At 40.7% G+C, this 20049-nt stretch overlaps 1 protein-coding gene across 1 annotated transcript in view; it reads left to right on the forward strand.

The window, feature by feature from the left end:
* The window catches only part of ECA3 (endoplasmic reticulum-type calcium-transporting ATPase 3), a 447643-nt gene that overhangs the window by 313706 nt on the left and 113888 nt on the right, over positions 1-20049 (forward strand). Inside the window, exons 28-29 of the mRNA XM_089449125.1 lie at positions 10422-10476; positions 10666-10751. Coding sequence (XP_089305251.1) covers positions 10422-10476; positions 10666-10751 — 141 coding nt within the window. The remainder of the gene's footprint in view (positions 1-10421; positions 10477-10665; positions 10752-20049) is intronic.

Here is a 20049-nt window from a genome sequence, read left to right on the forward strand (position 1 = left end):
ATTAAATGTTATATGATGATTTTTGGATGGACGCTACTTATTTTTGTTGTGTGTTGTGTGGATGCAGATTTTGGATTCTCACATTCCTGCAGTGCTGCAACGTGTCCCCAAGTATAGCCAGATGTTGACCACTATGTGTCAACTTCCCATAGCAGTACACCCCCTTTTTCTTCGCAAAAGGGATAGTGCTTGATTGATGTGTTCGTGCCATTCGACAGTCATCGTCGACTTGATCATATTATGTTGTAAACCCAGTCTGCATGTGTGAATTGTAAATAATCTTAGCAAAGCTGAGTCATGTATGTAAATTGCCTAGGTGGACCTAATTTTCCAGTGATAATCTACGTTCTGGAAGGTTTTTTGTCTCATCAATCCGTGATCGGCAGAGTTTTCCTTCAGCCCAACTCCAAAGCTGGAATGAATTTTATCATCAGAATCTTAGGGGAATCCTAGTGCGTTGATCTACTAGATTATATTTGGTCGTAGAACTGGTTGGTCTATGAGGGTCTATGACAAATGGGTTTTCCCCCTTGAGATGTAAAATTGTAAAAGTCATGATATAAAGTGTCTTGAGGGTTAGAAAATGTTTTAATCCCCTCATAAGTCCTAAGTCTTAGGTCCTAGGTAATTTTTCCAAAGGCTAAGTTTGAGGATCCATTTAAAAATAAAAATTAAAAATTGAAAAAAAAAGAAAAAAAATAAAAAAGAAAAGATATAAATAATTAATTAAAAAATGAAAAAAATAATAAAAAAAATAAAATATAATTAAAAAAAATAATAATAAGTCAAAATTTTGAGTAAATAAATGCAGAATTTCAAATTTTTAATGCATTTAAAATTTCAACGGATGAGATTAAAAGATATCTGATCCTCATCGACAGTTGAGATCATTTTGACATGGATAACTCGAACTAGCTGTTGGGAATTTTTCTTTTAAATAGGGTGCTAGGGGTCATTTGAGATCATTCGATCTGTGAGTCTTGTGTTGAAGAAAGCTCTCTTGTAAACCTTTTCTGGTGCAAATAAAGAAAGACTTTGGGGTTGAAATCTTGCTGGTGTTACTCTCTCGAAGTGCTGTGAGTTGTTTTATTTTCTGCATAATTTTATTTTCAGCCATTAGTAATAGCTTGATGTAGAGTATTGTTGAACACATGTATCTTGTTCACTTACTAGGGTTTGAATGGTATTAGAATTTCTGAAATAATGGCAGGTATCTCCATTACATCTGGAATTTAATACTATTTTTTCCCTCTTTATTGATGGTTGAAGTGAGCTGTGCAAGAAACCCTTATTGAGAATATCAGTGGGCGTTTGGGGAAGTTCTGGGCTGAACCAACCAACTCCCACAAAGAATTTTCTTGCAGAGCCCAACCAATTTCAATTCTGGGTCTAACATTTAAAATTTATTTTTGAATTGCATGAGAGATTTCTGAAGTATCTCATAGTAAATCTGATATTCTGAAAATATTATTGAGGGTTACTGACAAATCTGGTTGTTGTAGAGTCACAACACTGTAAATATTGTAGCTGGTTTGTAGGGTTTTCTGAAGATTTCCGAGGGTTTGATCAGACCCTTGCTATATCAACAGGGTTTCTTTGTGTTATAGGGGCATTTTGAATTTTTGTTTAGGGAGATCTGCGTTCTATCTTAGATACGTTTCTGTAGTTACAGCAATCAACGCTGCCCACTGTCTCCAATCACACAGAAAAATCCAGCGGCGTCATTATTTACCGTCCAGTTGCCATTTACGCCTTCTCTGCTCCTGTACATGGCATCTTGCTCCTTGCTCATCCGCTGCATGCTCACGTATTGTTGCCGAAGTCCCGCACCCGCTGGCTGATACTCCCCCTATGTTGCCCCTGCTCCTTTCAGCTCTCTTTGTCTAAACCACAGTCACTTCCACGCAAACCTTTAGCTGCTCCTTCCGCAGACTTGGTTCGAGGCTCCATCATATTCACACTTAGTCATCTCCTTCGTCCTGCTGCCGTTGTCTTGTTCATTCCATCCGTAGCCTTGTTCTCTGCCTGCCATCGTTCTTCCTTTCTTCCGCTAACTTGTACACACAACAACCAAAACTAAAGGACAATTTGATATGTGTAAGTCTTTTTTCATATGCGTAGGCAGAATTCGATTTCAGGTTTTATTTTAAGTTTTGGTTTCATATAGTAAAGAAATAAAAAGCAGCGTCTAGTTTGTTTTTTTTTTCCCTTTTAGATTTTCATTTTGTTACATTTAGATTTTGATCATAGTTTAGTTTCGGGTTTGATTTTAGAATTAGATTTTCTTTAAAGTTTATTTTATTTCAAAAAAAAAATTTAAAAGTAGTCCCTTTTAATTTTTTTTTTTAGATAGATTTTAATTTAGATTATTTTCTAGTCTTAGATTTAATAAATTTTTACTTTAGTTTTAGATTTAGATTTACGATTTGAGTTGTTTTGTTTAGTTTTTCATTTAACTAAAAAAATATAACAATAAAAAATCATAAAAATTAAAAAATATAAAAATCATAAAAAGTTTTAGTTTTAAGGTTTTAGTTCATTCTTTTATTTAAGTTTAAATTAAAAAAAATAAATTCTTTAGACTTTTTATTTTGTCCTATAGTTTAGAATTTTCTTTAGATTTAAGTTTCATTAATTTAGATTTTAGTTGGCTTAGTCTTGTTTTATTTAAAAATATAAAAAATATTTTGGAAATATTTTGCCAGATACAGTCTTGGCTCAAGGCTTCGTCATGTTTGCGATATATCTTTCTTGCTAAGGCTAAAATTTTGATGTGGGATTAATATTTATCATTTCTTTATGTGGTTAAACATGCTTAAATGTTCATTTGAAGGTTAGCTACATGAATGTGATCTCTGGTTAGCATTTAAAATTACGTAGTTATTTAAAACATTTAATCTTTTGAAATTTTAATTGCTGGAATATTGTTAAGCCATTGAGCGTTTATCGATTATCTCACATTTGGTAAAAGTTAATCTTTGATTGAGTTATTTGATGGTAAACGATTGTTAATGAGTTCATATGTTTTCAACATTTGATACATAATCGTTTAATCATTTATTTGATAAGGCACTGGTCTATTAACTTAATAAAATCAATTAAGTGCTTGTTTCCCCACGTGTTTCCCAACCCAACTGGTCCACAGTTGATCATCCATTATCCCATAGGGTCTACCCCCGTTAGTTGCGGGAGACAGGCTTAAACGAAGAAATCGGGGGTCAGGGTGACAACCCCCGGTCTGAGCGTTGTTGTGACAATTTGTACGACAACGCTCCCTATGCTAGGATGACCTTCATTGATCTGGGATCAATGATACTGGTCTGGGGCCAGTGGTAGGAGTTGTACCCACTATGACACTGACTTCGGATCGGTTGAGGACTGGTCTGGGACCAGAGGTACATACTTTGAGACTGACTTCGAGTCAGTAGAGTACTGGTCTGGGACCAGTGGTAGGAGTTGTACCTACTATGACATTGACTTCGGGTCGGTTGAGGACTGGTCTGGGACCAGTGGTACACACTCTGAGACTGATATGGAGAATGGTATGACACATTCTTGATCAATTCTCATTCTTCATGGTTCATTAGAGCTAAGTTAAGCAGAGCAGAGTCAACATAGTTGAGCAAAGTTCAGCAAAGATGAGCAGAGCTGAGCAGAGCCAACAGAGCTGAACAGAGCAGAGCCAGTAGAGCCAACAGAGTAGAGTAGAGCCAGCAGAGCTGAGCAGAGCAGTGCAGTGCACTGATAGCAGAGATAGTACAGTTGGACATATGGATTAGCGGATGGAGTTCTCCCTAGTTGAGAGGGAGTGTTAAAATTGGAAACTAGGGCCAAAATCCATGTGGGTCATATTATTTATGGCAGTTGATTTTTTATTGGATCCCTCTCATTGAGAGGTGTAGGATTGATCTAAAGATCATCCGATTCCGATAAGTATTTATGAAGTTATGAATTTATTTATGTTATGAACAAATTGTTAAGTCGGCCAACAACTTATGTAGGCTCAGAAGCCCAACAGTCATGTCTATTCAACCTCTATGTTTTAGTATAAATAGAGAGGACTTCAAGTCATTTCTACACACAGTTGGATCTCTTCCTCTTTCTACTTGTCTTTGGGTTTTAGTAGGAGGAGAGAAAAGCTAGACAAGTCTGAATAGCCAGAAAAGCCAAAGTTGCTGGAAACGCTGAAAAAGCAGGAAATACTGAAAAAGCCAAAACGCTGAAAAAGCTGGAACTGCCGGAAACGCCGGAAATATCGGAAAAGCTAGAAAAGCTGGAAAAGCCGGAAATGCCTTAAAAGCCGAAACTGCCGGAAAAGCCGAAACTGTCGGAAAAGCCGGAACTACTGGGAACTGTCGAAACAGTCGGAGCATCTGTCTCCAAAGGAAGGCAACATGATGTATGAGATCATGGGCATCATAATAAGCAACATGATAATATGAGCATGGGCAACATAATGATGCATGATGATATGAGCATGGGTAGCGTAATGATGAATATGATCATGAGCATGAGTAGCTTGATGATGAATAAGACCATGAAAGATGCAGCATGATGAGCAGCATGAAGATGAGAGCACCTTAGTCATCAAGGTTCAACACATGTGACAGTACAGCAAGGTGTCACCCGGTAATGTGCAACGAATAGATGAGATGCATCACTATGATAGGTGAACGAGTCACCTTAGAGAATCGGTTGAAGCAATATGTCTTCAACCGATCCATGCCGATATCAAAAGTCAAAGTGATTGACTTCTATTGTCAATGTACTGTCTCTCTCACTTTCTTTGCTAAACTTTGAAGAACATAAAAGAAGAATTGATCAAGGGTTTCCCCACATTGGGGTTTGTCCCTGGCTAGCGCGACATCTTGTGTCCTCTTGTCTTGGCTTGTCTTCTGCGATTTATATTTATGTTCTATCTGCAGTTTACTTTATGCTGATGTGATTGCTAATGTGGAAAAGAAATTTAAATTAGCATAGAACGTACCTAAAAATAACACACCACCAATGGTAGAATCAACAGGCAAGTACGACAGACGCTGAGGGATGCAGAGGAGTTTGCTAGAGCTCCTAAAACTAATAAGTGGCTGCGTAGATAGCCTGACAGGTACCAAGCCTTGGTAGCACATGTTGAAGAACCCTCCAGTTTTCCGGAAGTCGTACAACACCAAGTTTGGGTGGATGCCAAGGTAGAAGAGTATAATTCTATCATGACGTATGATGTTTAGGAAATGGTACCTAAACTAGAGAATAAATCAATTGTAGGATCAAGGTGGATCTACAAGATCAAGTATGCTGCAGATGGCAGCATAGAGAAGTATAAGGCTAGGTTTTGGCAAAGGGGTATGCACAAAATGTTGATTTGGGGTAGCATCGGATGTGCTCTAGCCACAAAATTTGGTGGAGAGGTTGTGGCACATGAGATCTCCAATACCCAAAAAGGGTTTGGGCAGATTCTAAGTAGTCAAACTTTGTCCTTCCAAGGGCCTTGGTGAGGATGTCCGCCACCTGTTCTCCTGTAGGAGTGTAGCTCAATATACAACTCCTCGATGGACATAGTCTCTGACAAAGTGACACCGGATATCAATATGCTTCAACCTATCATGAAACACTGGATTCTCAGAGAGCTTGATGCAACTCTGGTTATCGCACATGATCCTAGTCGCCTCCATATTCCTTTTGAATAGATTAACATGCAGTTTTCTAAGCCATATGGCCTCACATGAAGCTGTGTTTGCTGCCATATATTTTGCCTTAGATGAGCTCAGAGCCACGAACTTCTGTTTCCTACTGCACTAGGAGGTCATTCCTGATCCAATGTTGAAATAGTACCTAGAGGTACTTTTCCCATCCACTGAACTTCCTGGCCAATCTACATCAGTAAATCCACTCAAATTGATATCCTTACCTTTGGTGTATAAGAGCTCATAATCGACTGTTCCTTGTAAATACCTGAGAATGTGTTTGGCTACTACCCAGTGTGCCCTCTTTAGTTCCACCATGAACTGATTGAGGGTGTTGACAGCGTAGCAAATGTCTGGCATGGTATTGACCAGATACATCAATGACCCTATGAGCTGTCTGTATAGGGTGGGATTGACATCCTTGTCTTCTGATGCATCAATCTTCTTCCAATTGGTGATCATTGGTTTAGCCATGGGTCTACGGTCCTCCATCTCGAATCTTTTCAGGATTTCTGTATCATACCTCGCTTGTCCAAGGAAGATTTCTCCCTTCTGTTGCTAAACTTCCAACCCTAGGAAGTAATGCATTTGTCCCAAATCTTTCATCGAATTCTGTGGCTAGCTTCTTCTTGTAGTCCCCAATGAGTCTGGATGATCTTGTCAGAAAGAGATCATCCACATTCAATACTAGGTGGGTGAGGGGGAAATTTGACATCCTCATAGGTCTCCAAGTGGATCGATAATACTTGTAAACCATCTGTAAGGGATGGGATGATGACATGAGCCCTCCTTTTGTCTCTTGCTGTGAGACACATCCTTATCTAGACCCTGGAACCCCTGCCAAGTGTGTGGTACAAGTGTGAAGCCAACCGGGCATGGTGATATAGGTGCATAATCCTCATTTAAAAGGTGGAACTCGAGCAATCACTGAATGTTGTTGGGGATCCATGAAATACTCTTTGCTATGGTGGAGGCCCATGTCTCTCAGCGCTCACCCTAAAAATGACAATGTGACCCTTTGGAGGGCTTAGATCCTGTATAGGGAGACCAAACCCCGAATTGAGACCCAATTGCAATCATGGATAAGATCCAATGCATCCCCTTGCCCACCAATATAACAAATCATTAGAATAATCAAGTAAAAGAGCTTATAAATCATGGAATCAATAGGGCACTTCGTGGTGGCGTGCTGTTCCATAGTGTGCTTTGGCATGTTCATGTGTCTCCAAGCTCAGTAAGGGGGTTAACCAAGGACCCTATTAGGTGGTTTCAACCTTTAAATGGGTTGACATGTCCATGGTACATCTTTCAGGTGGTAGGTGGCATGTGATATCTATGAAAATTCCTAGACTCGAAGGAAACCCTACTGCAGCAAATCTGAATCTAGTTCACCTACTTGATTTTTAGATTACATTCATCAAGTTATTCTTCTGAATACTGAAGCAAAGTACTTATGCAGCCTACACTAATTTAATATTTGATCTCATGAAATAGAAAACAAAGCAAATAACAAGATACATAGGACACACTTATTTTTGGACATAATAGTCCTCAAAAAAACCCAATGTTGGAAAACTGGTGCTGCAGTTCTGAGGGTGTATTGTTATGCAGAAGAAATATCTGGATACAAATTGAGGATGCTCATCTAGAAATCCTTTACAAAGAAAATCCTGGCAGAAAATCTGAGTGAGTTTTACCTCACTTCACTCGGTAGAATTTCGGTTGATCCGGCATGAGACTGGCCAACCCCAGCTATTTCTCCCCTGGCACTGTGTAGGCTCATTGTCAGCTCTTTCAGGCAGTTCCAGTAGTTCCCGACAATTTCGACTGTTCCGACAGTTCTGGATTTTGCGTGACAGGCAGCTTTTCTGCTTTAGCTCTCCCGACTACTGTGTTGCCTTTCTGCAAACTTTCTCCGCCTTTTTGTTTTGTATTTTCTAGAAAGTCCTTCTCTCGGATTCTCTCTGCCTCTCAGCTGCAAGATCTTTGGAATAGATTTTCCTCCTGAGAACTTTTCACTTCTGAAAATCGATTTCCTCAATTTGTGTGTGTGTGTTTCCAAATGAACCCCAAGCCTCCATTTTATACTTTCTCTGTTGAGTCTTCAATGATCAAGATTAAGTCTCTAATCAACATCTAATGTTAAAACATGACTTGATTCGCCTTCTAGATCATTCTCACCCATATTTTGATTAATAGCCATTAATATTTTAATTTTCCTTAGTTTAGACTTAAGATCTCCATTTAAAATATTTATTATTTAATAAAATACAATCCGGGTGGAATTTCACCAAACGGTTTTTGGGTTCTTTAGAACTCATGTGCCTTAGCCTCTCCACCAATTTTTGGCTAGAGCACTTCTGATGCTACCAAAAACTAACAATATAGTGATGGAACAGATTAGGGATCAGGGGAATGCTCAAGACCACATGTCATGGTACAAGGGTAGATATGATGAGGGAAGCCCACTCTTAGGTATATGAGTGTAGGAGCGAGAAAATCAAGGTACATGAGTTATGCCGACCTTTTTTTTTCCACCCTTCTTCATATGTCGTTTTCCTTTGATTGAGTTTTCTTCATAACTGCTCAGGGATCTAGGGGATGAGATCATGATTGGTAGGGTATGGGAGTGGATACCCCCTTTTAAGGTGGCCCAGTTCATTGCCCACCAGGGGTTGGGACAATCATGGGTTCTTTGATGTGAAGGGGGATCATCTAAGACCCATAGGAACTAGGGTGGTGGCAATGAATGAGGGGTAGAGCTCATGTTTGGGTTTTGCCCACATGCTAAATTTGTATGTCCCGACCATCTTTTGCATTTTGTGGTACATTTCCTGTTGAGAGTGGGCAATTATTCTTTTTATTTTCTTTTTAGCTGCATCAACCTCCAGGGCATCATTTTAGGCCCAACCCAAGGTGTGGACAAGGGTAGGGGGAGGCCAACCCTATGTGGACCCGGATGGGAAAATAGATGAATGGAGCTAAATGAGCAGAGGGTAGTTATGTATATGGTGTCGAGATGTGGGACCATGCAACCAAAATCTGGATTTCCCATGTAGTGCTAGCCCTTAAGCTAATGGCTAGTAAAGGAGATCCCACAGGACTAGGACACAAGGCTAACCACCGAATTCGGCAGAGAAGACAAGAGTACAAACCTAGTTCACTCTTTCCGCCGAATCCCCCCACCAATCCATGCCCAAAAGTGTCCATGGTAGTAAACACAATGACCGAACTAAACTAATGAAAAGTCATACATTTGGGGTCGGGAGGCCCACCTTCAAATATAAGATCATAATAGATGGACGATGGACTATATGGCTGGCTCAGGTGGCTGAGATAGTGGCACATCGAGCTATCTAGTGGCTGCAAAGGGGCTGCTGGCTATCGATTGAGGACCATCTAAGAGAAAATTTTCTCCTATGGATACTACCCACAAGTAGTGGGTAACAATGCCTTGGTATCATAATGGCATGGAGCCATAATGAGGACACTAGAAGCAAAAGTTTGATGAAAGCAGCGGAGGGGATGCCCGTTGAGATGATGACAACAACAACAATGAAAAAAGATTAAAATAAAAATTTATAGTGGAGTTGATTTTTTGTTTGTTTGTTATTTTATGTAAATGGGCATACAACTATAAGACCTGATAAGGCATTCATAATACTAGGAGGTTACCTGTAATGTCTGGAGTTAGACCTAGGTGATAGTGGGCATACAGAATTACCAGATACCCTGGATACAAACTTTGAGGGGAGTAGGGTTTAGAGGTTAGCGTTGCTGGCTCACTTGGCTGATTTGGCTAGATTTAGTCAAGGGAAACCCAAGTCAAGGTCTAAGGGGGGATTGTTAGGTGAACTTCACTCAGTGAAATTGTCAAAGTTGCTTGGTTAGACAATGGTCGTTTTGGGGACATGGTTTTGGTTGCATATGGCTTTGTGCCAGTGGATTGCATGTAATGAAGCCCTTAAAAAGATTGGGACTACATGATTGTAATGTGCTAGGATTGTGAGTGGTGAAGGTTCATTTAGCCAGCGTGTTCGGGTTTGGCCAAGTGACATTAATAGAATATTCTATTAGCTGGATTTTCCTTGGATTGGGGTTTTCCACGATAAACATTGTTTGTTCATGTCTTGTGTCTTTTTGCTGGTAAATTTATATTTCTTTCTGGTAATTTTAACATTTCATGTTCTTGTCACTTGAAGGGTTATATCTTTTACTTGAAACCTTGGTGGCACTGTTGGCTTGCAAGAAAAGGATCAGATTGCTGCTATTTGTGGCAGTTTTTTTTTTTGGATTAACATGAAGAGGACTGAATAGCATGGTGTTTTCCACACAATTGTGTTGCAATAAAACTTAATTTATTGTTTTTAAATGGTATTTGTTCACCAATCCTCACTCTTTTTCTGAAGCCAGTGATAAAGAGCTATTTTCAGGGAAGGACTATGTTGTAGATATGAACTTCTAGTCCAAGCCTTAAAATAGTTTATATATTCATTTTCCTATAGTTTTTTTTGAACTTGAAACATCATCAATAGCTCTGTTTTGATGCTGCATAGGTTCTATCTATGGAGTTGTTTGTAATATGTACTTTCTGATTTTGTGGACCATGCTTTGTTGTCTTCAATGCTGTTAACTATGTCCTGAGTACTTTACCCAAGTAATCCATTTTCATGTGGAAAGGTTTTGCTCTAATTGCTTTTTATTTTTAACATCTTTATGGGTTAAATATATTTTCAGGTTAATGAAGCTATTGTTAATGGGTGGCTATTCTTCCGTTATTTGGTGATAGGTGGTAAGTTTAAAGATTTGTTGAAAATATCTGGCATTTTCTCAAAATGTAATATGAAATAGATTTTCAACTAAAGTTGGTTTCTTACAAATAGCTTCATATTGCTCAGATTATTATAAGTTTATTTCTGAAATGCCACATAATTTGACAAATAATTTAGTTATAATTTGGTTTTATTGTCATCTTTTACAGCTTATGTTGGTCTTGCTACTATTGCGGGTTTTGCATGGTGGTTTCTATATTTTGAAGGTGGCCCAAGATTACCCTACAAAGAACTCGTAAGAGCCTAGTTCATTTTTCTTCATTATTCTTTATGCTGCTTTATTAGATAGCATGAACATTAGTAAATCAAAAGCTCAACTCTTCTTTTATTTACATCATTTACAATTATTACATTTCTTATTTTCATTCTAAGGAGCGAGTCAATTCTAGAATTCTAGAATGTTTAACTTAGTTCTAAGAGATTAATTTGATGTATACATTATGTACCTAATCTCCAAGCATATTGGTCTCAAAGCATCATGCTATAGACTTAGAATGATATAGGATTGATAAACATCCAATAGATTAGGCCTTCAAATGAATCTTAATGTCATAAGGGAATCTAATATTTTCTTATAAATGTAGAATTTTTGTGGAAACATAAATGATGGATATATCCTTCAATTTTATATGAAGGTTATCAAAGGTTCATTTTTGTATGCTTTGAAATAATATTTTAAAAATGGATTAATTAAATTTATTCCATGGCAAGAAGCATTGCAAAACATCTAGGTTTTACTCTTTGAGAATTGTAAGGACTAACGAGAGCCCTCTCATTGCAGACTTCTAGGAATATATAACTTAATGAGCAGTGATTTTGATGTTCTATAGACTTGTTAATAGTGCGAATAGGCACATCGGCATTTCCTCAATGAGATTACATTCATGGTGGGCATGGTTGGCATTCCCCATGCATGCATGTGGAGGAATTTTAGAGCAGCTTGCATATGATACAGATTAGATAGACACACTAGGGTTGTGAGGGAGTGCGCCCCCGCAACTGCTCCCGCTCCCGGAGAGTGCTCCGAACAAGTGTGCTTTTTGGTTTTTGGGAGCGCCCTCGCGCAGCCCAAAAAACGCTCCAGGAGGTTCCTTGACAAGGAGGAGTGTGCTAGATTACGTGGAGAATAAAGCAAATACTTTAGTCAAACTGGAATATTTGGTACTGTTAGCACGCAATATAGCAAGCCTTGAGGAGGGAAACCCTATAGGAAAAAGCGCTAGACTAAGTGATAATAATGGGACAATAGCCCACTATGACTACAACTATTGTCCCCTACTCTTTATGGACTTTTATCGATGGAAGGAGTCCTAGATTATATATAACCACCTTTGATTAATGTTCCATGGTTTATATTACTAGGCGATGAAGTAGGACCTCTCAAAGGAAGCTCTATGTGATAATATAACACTTCAAAAGGGTCTTCGCTCCATTAATAGACATTGGAGAAATTTACACACAACCTAGGGTTTTGTGAACTATTGTTGTCAAATGTTTTCTCGAGATCGAGGCAAGGAGAAGAAAGGGCTTCTTATGATATATTTCATTGAAAACAAGCTTATACAACCCTCAAAGATGTCCCTAAGTCAAAGAAATGCAATCGAGGGTTTCCCTACTAGGGCATACCTAGGGCAAAATTTTTTGTGGATGAAAACACAAGGAACACATATCAAACTTTGAGGTCTTGTGGACAAGACCATAAACTTGATGTACGTACTCCCCAAATTCACCTTTTTACGCTCTAGAATATTCCACTCTATGCACTGTTACCACTCAAACTAGCAAGGGACCTAAAAGGGGTTCCCAAGAGGGCAACTACTAGGTCAAGGGCAATGGTGGAGGCTTAGCCCACTGTCACCACAGCTAAGTTTCTCTACTCTTTAAGGACTTTCACCGATGGGAGGAGTCCCAGTAGTGTAGGGATCACTTGTAAAGTATATGTCAATGAATATGTGAGAAGTGACCCTGAAAACCGTTTCCCAAGGATGGAGTGAAGAATGAAACTTGCTTTCTCTTTAAGCAAGGGACTTGGTCTACCAGTGGTAAGGAGTGAGGTGTTGATTTTTAATGTACCTTGGACAAGTGGTTTCCCATGGGTTAGTCTCTACCTAGGGAAAAATGTCCAAAATAATTCTTTTCCTAAGTGTGACTTTATAAAGTGAAAGTGACTTTATAAGTAGTAAAGTCAATGTTAAATTATAAAGTGAAAAGTGACTTTAGACATAAGGTACAATGTGGGTACTTTATTTAATGGGCGAGTTAAAAAATAGAAAGTGAGAATTAAATTTACATTTATTCTCATCCCTTGATCTAAATGAATCTGAGCCATGAGATTTTAGGTTTGCCCAAAAGTCATTTAGGAAAACAAAAGGGGGAAAGGAAAAGAGAGACTGCATTCATTTTTCATGAGCAGATTGGAGAAAGGAGGCTGAGAGCTACAAAAAAGTTCTGAAGGAGAAATTTGTTGCAGCAAGATGAAGGAGTGATTTTTTGGCAAAGTTGCACATGGAAATCAAAGTTTGGAATACAACAAAAGATACAGTATGAACAACATTGAATGTTGTGAGCTGTATGCTGTTCGAGAGAAGTTTTTGAAAAACAAATTGAAAAAAAATCTGTACAGTTCGTACAACGGTACGGAAATACGTACAGTCTATACGGGATAGTCCATACAGTCATATCCATACAATACATATTTTCGGCTTCAAGTGGGCACGAAAATCGAGGCAAAGTGGGCACAGTTTTCAAGGAGTTTTGGGCTAAAGATAAGTTGTATTTTGCTGTTTTGTTTTGTCTGCAAATGTATTTTTCCTGAACTTGAAAGATAAATAAATTTGAAGAGCTCTCTAACAGGTTTTCTCTGTAGAAGATTGAAGGGGTTTTGCCTATGTCTAAGTTGACTAAAAATCTGTGTGTACTTTTATGTGTGTTGCTGGTCTGGATATGCCCATATTTATTTTCAGCATGTGTTGACAGTCCCATGTGTTTTAATCTGAAAATTTCATTTCCGGAATTCTATGTGTTGAATGTATGTTTATGGGAAAGGTTATTTAACTGCATGAGAGATAAGGTGAAATTAAAACCGGGTTGGGATTGCAGGAAACATTTTAGTCATCAAATTTCAACATGGTATCAGAGCTACATATTGAAAATTGCTATTTGAACAACAGACAATAGTTTGGGACGACAAATAGTGTTTTGGACAACAAACTGAATTTTTGGATAGCGAATTCAGTTTGGACAACAAACTGATATTTTGGGACAGCAAGGTGAAATTTCACACAGACTGAACTTTTGGGACAACAAGGTGTGCTGGAAAGTTCATTTCTCCATTTTCTTGGTTTTGTAAATTTTGGATAGCAGTCATGGCCATGTTCTTAAGGATAGAGGACAGACTGGATGGGATATCCAACTAATGCCGTTCGGAAGGACATAATTCAGACAATGTTTGAGGAGACAACAGTTTGCGAAATAGTGTGACAAGTGGTTGTACCTCCTACTGCTGTAGATGAACTTGCTGAATTCACAAAAAATAATGCAAAGGCAAAGAGGATTTTGATGAATAGTCTGAAGGATCATGTGGTTCCTTAGGTGAGAGGAAACACATGCATATCAGATGTGGACAAGTCTAACCACTCTCTATCAGAATACCAATGAGAGTAGGAAGATGATACTCAAAGAAAATTGAAGAACATCAAGATGACAAAGGTTGAAAGTGTAGTTCACTATCTTGGCAGGGTTAAATAGGTACGTGATGATTTGATTGCTATTGGTGAGACAGTTGCACTGACAGAGTTAGTTAGGATAGTTGTAGTGGGACTTCCTAAGTCTTGGGAGGTCTTTGGAGATGCTGTTACCTCTAGGGAGAATATTCCCAATTGGGATAGATTTTGGGATGATTGTGTGCAACATGAGATACAGAAGACTGGCAGTGGTGGGATGAAGATAGCAGATGAGGAGGATGTAGCCTTGATAGCCAGAGGGAAGAACAAAGTGAAGGCCAAGAAATGGGCCTCATCAGATGGGGCTAAGGGAAAGGAGAAGAAGAAGAAGAAAGATACGGATATGTTCAAAGTCAAATGTTGGGCATGTCAGAAGATGGGACACTACGCTGCTACGTGTCCTAAGAGGAAGAACAAGTTGAAGAAGGCTATTGTAGCTTCAACAGAGGTGGAGCAATTTGCTTCACAGTTTGACCAAGACTTTGCATTTATTACTTCTACATCTAGTAGGAGTACATCATCCGATGTGTGTCACATAGACAATGGGGCTTCCCGCCATATGACAAGTGCACGAGAGTGCTTTTCAGAGCTTGCGGAGAGGGCACTTGATATTGAGATTGTACTAGGAGATGATGGCACTGTGAGAGATGTTGGTGTGGGAACTGTGACCTTTGAAAGGGAGTCTTTGCCTCCTTTGAAGGTCATGGATGTTTTGTATGTTCCGGGGATGAAGAGGAACTTGATTTCAGTGTTTGCTATGGAGGAGAAGGGGTTTCATGTCACTTTCTCAGGAGGGCAGGTATTGATGCATCCCAGGGGAGCTTCCATCACTTCGGCCAAAATAATTGGAGTCCGCTCTAGGAAACTATACAGGTTCAGTTTTCAGTTGGCAGGAGCATTGGTGAGTAGCATATTTGGTAGCACTCGCACTAGTACCACCAGCAGTAGAGACTTGTGCGAGTTATGGCATCGGAGGATGGCACATATGCATGATGGAGCTTTAAGAGTACTGTGGGAGATCAATACTGGAGTTTCTGATTTCAATGTCAAGCATTATGAGGTCTGCAGACAGTGTGCTTTGGGCCAGTACACCAAGTTACCATTCCCAACGAGCGACAATAGATCTACAGGTATACTAGACTTGATTCATACTAATGTTAGTGGCCGTATGTCTCATGTGTCTTTGGGTGGTTATGAGTATTATGTTATATTCATTGATGACTACTCTAGGAGGACTTAGATATATTTCTTGAAGACCAAGGGTGAGGTCTTCAGTCGCTTTAAAGAGTTCAAAGCTCTTGTGGAAAAGCAGACAGGTAGGAAGATTCAAGCCTTGAGATCAGACAATGGTGGTGAGTACACCGATGGTGGGTTTTATGACTTCTGTGCACAGGAGGGCATTAGGAGAGAGTTCACAGTTCCTTACAACCCCCAGCAGAATGGGGTGTCTGAAAGGAAGAACAGAGCTATTGTTGGGGCTGCTAGAGCGATGATTCATGATCAGGGGTTGCCTTTGTTTTTGTGGGCTGAGGCCTGCAATACTGCTATTTATCTTCAAAATAGGAGTTCTCACAGAGTATTGGGAATATGACCTCGGAAGAGGCTTTCACTGGAGAGAAGCCTCATGTGGCACATCTTCGTATCTTTGGATGTCTCACATATTCTTATATCCCTAAGGAGTAGAGGACAAAGATGGAACCCATGGCAGAGAAGGGTATCTTTATGGGTTACAGTGAGATTTCGAAGGCCTATCGGATATTTATTCCTTCTAAACGGAGAGTGGTGATTAGGAGGGATGTGAAGTTCAAGGAGGAGAGGGCCTATCAGAGATCACATTAGTATGATGAGAGAGAGTCACAGACTTCTCCTTAGCATGGAGGTCAGGTACAGGGAGTAGCACCTTAGGGTTTTGGATCGACTGGTACAGGAGGTACTTCAGTGTCAATGACATCTGGGGCACCAGTGGCGAGGTCACCGAGCACTTCTTTAGGGAATCCACTAGTACAGAGTTCACATGGTACTTCAGCTGACACAGTTATAGGTTTCAGAACAGGATCGAGGACAGGTGCTAGTATAGGCACACCAGGGTCAGTTGGCAGACCTTCATGTTCACCAGACTAGGGGGCAGAGGATGAGGTTCCCTATGGGGAAGCTTCTTTAGGGAAGAGGAGGTCCAAGTGGCTTCAAGACACCTTGAAGGGAGCTGAGTCCGTTGGTCCTCCGAAGAGGGTGAACAGGGAGAGTGTGCCGCTTGAGTGGTTTTGCAGTTATGTAGCCAACGCTACTAGCATTGTTTACTTTGAGCCTACTAGCTATGAGGAGGCTTCAAGCCAGGAGGTATGGAGAGAGGCTATGGTGGAGGAGTATGCCTCTATCATTAAGAACAATGTCTAGGAAGTGGTGCCTAGGCCCGAGGGCAAGTCAGTTGTGACTTCTAGGTGGCTCTACAAGATCAAGCATGCTGTGGATGGCAGCATTGAGAAGTTCAGGGCGAGGTTTGTGGCTAGAGGGTTCTCCAAGATAGAGGGAGTTGACTAAGATGAGACCTTCGCTCCCGTAGCTTGGTACACTTCTATTCGGTCCCTTATTTTTATTGCTGCAGAAATGGGTTGGCAAATCCATTAGATGGATGTAAAGACCCATGTATGCCGGTTGAGGCAAACACTCTACGGACTTAAGCAAGCTCCGAGAGCTTGGTATTCGAGGATTGATACTTGCTTCCAACAGATGGGTTTCATGAGGAGTGATGCAGATCTGAACCTATACTACGCTGTTGTAGGGGATGATCCGCTCATTCTTGTGTTGTATGTTGATGACTTGGGCAGAGAGATTGATTAGTGGTTGCAAGGAGGATCTTGCTATGGAGTTCGAAATGAAGGACATTGGGCTGATGCACTACTTTTTGGGGCTTGAGGTGTGGTAGCAGGAGGGGCATATTTTTCTGGGCAGGGCAATCTGCTGTGGATGTGTTGAGCAGTTTTCACATGGCAGACTGTAGACCCATGTCTACACCTATGATCACTAACTGGAAGAAGCTTCATGCTTTAGATTCTAGTTTGGTGGATCCCACATTGTATAGGCAGCTTATTGGGTCCTTGATATATCTGGTCAATGCTAGGCTAGATATATGCTTTGCAGTGAACACACTTAGCTAGTTCATGGTTGAGCCCAAGAAGGTGTACTCAGTAGATGCAAAGCGCATTCTTCGCTACGTGCAGGGGACTGATGATTATGGTCTGGATTAAAGGCGGGGAAATGGAGCGAGGTTGGCAAGTTACATAGATTCAGATTGGGCAGGCTGTGCTTCTGACAGGAAGAGCACTTCAGGGTGTTGCTTCGGATTGGGTTTGGTAGTTTTGTCGTGGTTCAGTCGAAAGCAAAAGGCAGTTGATTTGAGCTCTTTTTAGGCTGAGTATATGGCTGCTAGCCAAGCTAGTTGTGAGGCCATTTGACTTCCCAAGTTGTTGTATGGCCTATTTGATCAGGAGTTGAGACCGACGGTTATTCGCTGTGATAATCAGAGTTGCATTAAACTCACGGAGAATCCAATGTTTCATGATAGGTCAAGACACATTAACATCAGATATCATTTCATCAGGGACTATGTTCAGAAGGAGGAAGTGAAGCTGGAGTATATATTAATAGATGAGCGGGGGGCCGATGATCTCATGAAGTCCTTGCCAAGAGGCAAGCATGTCCATTTCAGGGACAAAATGGGTGTGGTGAGAAACACTTTCCTCGGTAAGAGGGAGCGTTGATTTTCAATGTATCTTGGACAAGTGGTTTCCCATGGGTTAGTCTCCACCTAGGGAAAAGTGTCCAAACTAATAATTATCCTGAGTGTGACTTTATAAAGTGAAACACCTCTATCTGGAGACAGATATTTTGACAATTCCAGCAATTGGATGATCAGATCCCACAGATGACAATTGCTGTTCCTAGTGCTGGGCAGCGATGGTTGCTCCAAGCTCTGCGTTGGAATTGCGTCACCTCCTCTAGGAGCTGCGTCACCCTCTCAGTGAGCCTCCCTTGCTTAGAAGTCAAAATGTTGAACTGCTACTCTCTCTGCCCCACAAAAAAACCCAGCGTTGCCTCTAAGGGGCTGCGTCAGCCCCTCTGGCTTCTGCGTCACCCTCTTTGGAGCTGCGCTGTCTCTCCTGTTGCTACTCTGCCTCTCTGCTTTGTATCCTCGACCTTGGACTGAAGCCCCTCTGTTGAACTGCACCTCTCACTGTAACTCAGATCACTTAGCTCGACTTTCTCAACAAACCACCCCCCAGAAAAATCTAACTCTTTGATCTCTTGGTGTATCTCCAATTGACCCTCAAGCCTCCTCTTATACTTTTCCTATTGATGAATCAATGACCGAGATTAAATCTCTAATCAACGATTATGATTAAAACAACTTGATCCTTGTCACTTAGAACCGTCTCACCCATATTTTTATTAATACGCATTAATATTTTTATTTCGCTAAGTTTAGACTTAGGAACCCATTAAAAATATTAATTACTTTAATAACTCCTCATCTGGGTGGAATTTCTCCAAACGATTTCTAAGTTCTAGAGATCTCATGTGTTCTAGCCCCTCCACCAAATTTCAGAGCTAGAGCACATCTGTTGCTACCCAAAATCAACACTCCCTCTTAGTAAGGAATGTGCTCTAGTAATACTTCTCAACAGAAGTACTACACTGATCCATTGCATTGGTCGTATGTGCTGTCGATGCTTGGCCTGCTGCCCTTCATCCACTGCACCGTTGCTTCCTGTATTGTTGCCCATGACACTTCCATTGCCACTGCTACATCTACTACAACTCCCTCTCAAGATGATGCATCATGCTGCCCATAGAACTGCCACTGCTAACTGCTGCACTGCAACTCAGTTGCTGAGAAGTAAGCAACTGAAACATCACCCAAAATTGACATCTTGGTCAGTATGGATGCCTTGTGATCTTGAAGCTACCTCTGCTGCTAATCTATGCTGACCCTTTTGCTGCCACTGCGTTGCTGGAAACTGTTCTATGCCTCTCACATTGCTACAACATACACTGCGCTACCTCAGACTTTGGCGCTCTAGCTCTGCCACTGTCGCTCCATCACACCTTGCTCCAACCAACACCCGTCATTATGCTACTGTCGTTAAGGGCTCCTGTACCTGTATGTGATCCATGATTTTGGGCACCCCAAGGATCTTGCTTGGTCATGTAGTCCTCTCGACTACAACTCCATATCGCCTCACCTCTTCTCCAGAGGCGCATGAGCACTCATGGCATAATCATCATCCTTGCCTGCCTTGTCCGCTTTCGTTGGAGCAACCTTCAATTCAAAAGCTTCCACTTTTCCCTTCTTCCGGGGGCACTGAGTGGCATAATGTCCTAGTTCCCAACAGTTGAAGCATCTGAACTTGGTGATGTCCTTCTTCTTTCTCTTCTGTTGCGCTTGCTGTCCTGATGATGCGAGAGCTGCATCCTCCTCCTCCTCCTTGACCCAGGATCCCTTGCCATTACATCTTGTCTTGGTCATCCTCCTAAGCTCTTGTCAAACAACTACCGACATCTCCTCCTAACTAGGGAGAGTTTCTCCGCTCAAGATAATTTGGACAAAAGTCTTCTAGTCCTCGGTGATTGCATTTAGGGTAGTCCTGACCATGAACTCAGAATCTAGAGTAGACCCCACAGAAGTCAACTGGTCGCGAATCCCTTGCAACTTGAGAAGGAAGGCATCAATCTCCTCTCCTTTTTGCATCTAGTACTATCTCAGCTGATCTTCTAATAACATCTTCTGTTGGACGAATGAGCCCTGGTACAAGG

This window comes from Pinus tabuliformis, chromosome X (genome assembly GCF_031772625.1).
Source record: "Pinus tabuliformis cultivar Carrire ecotype Pingquan chromosome X, CPIR1, whole genome shotgun sequence".
Taxonomy (NCBI): domain Eukaryota; kingdom Viridiplantae; phylum Streptophyta; class Pinopsida; order Pinales; family Pinaceae; genus Pinus; species Pinus tabuliformis.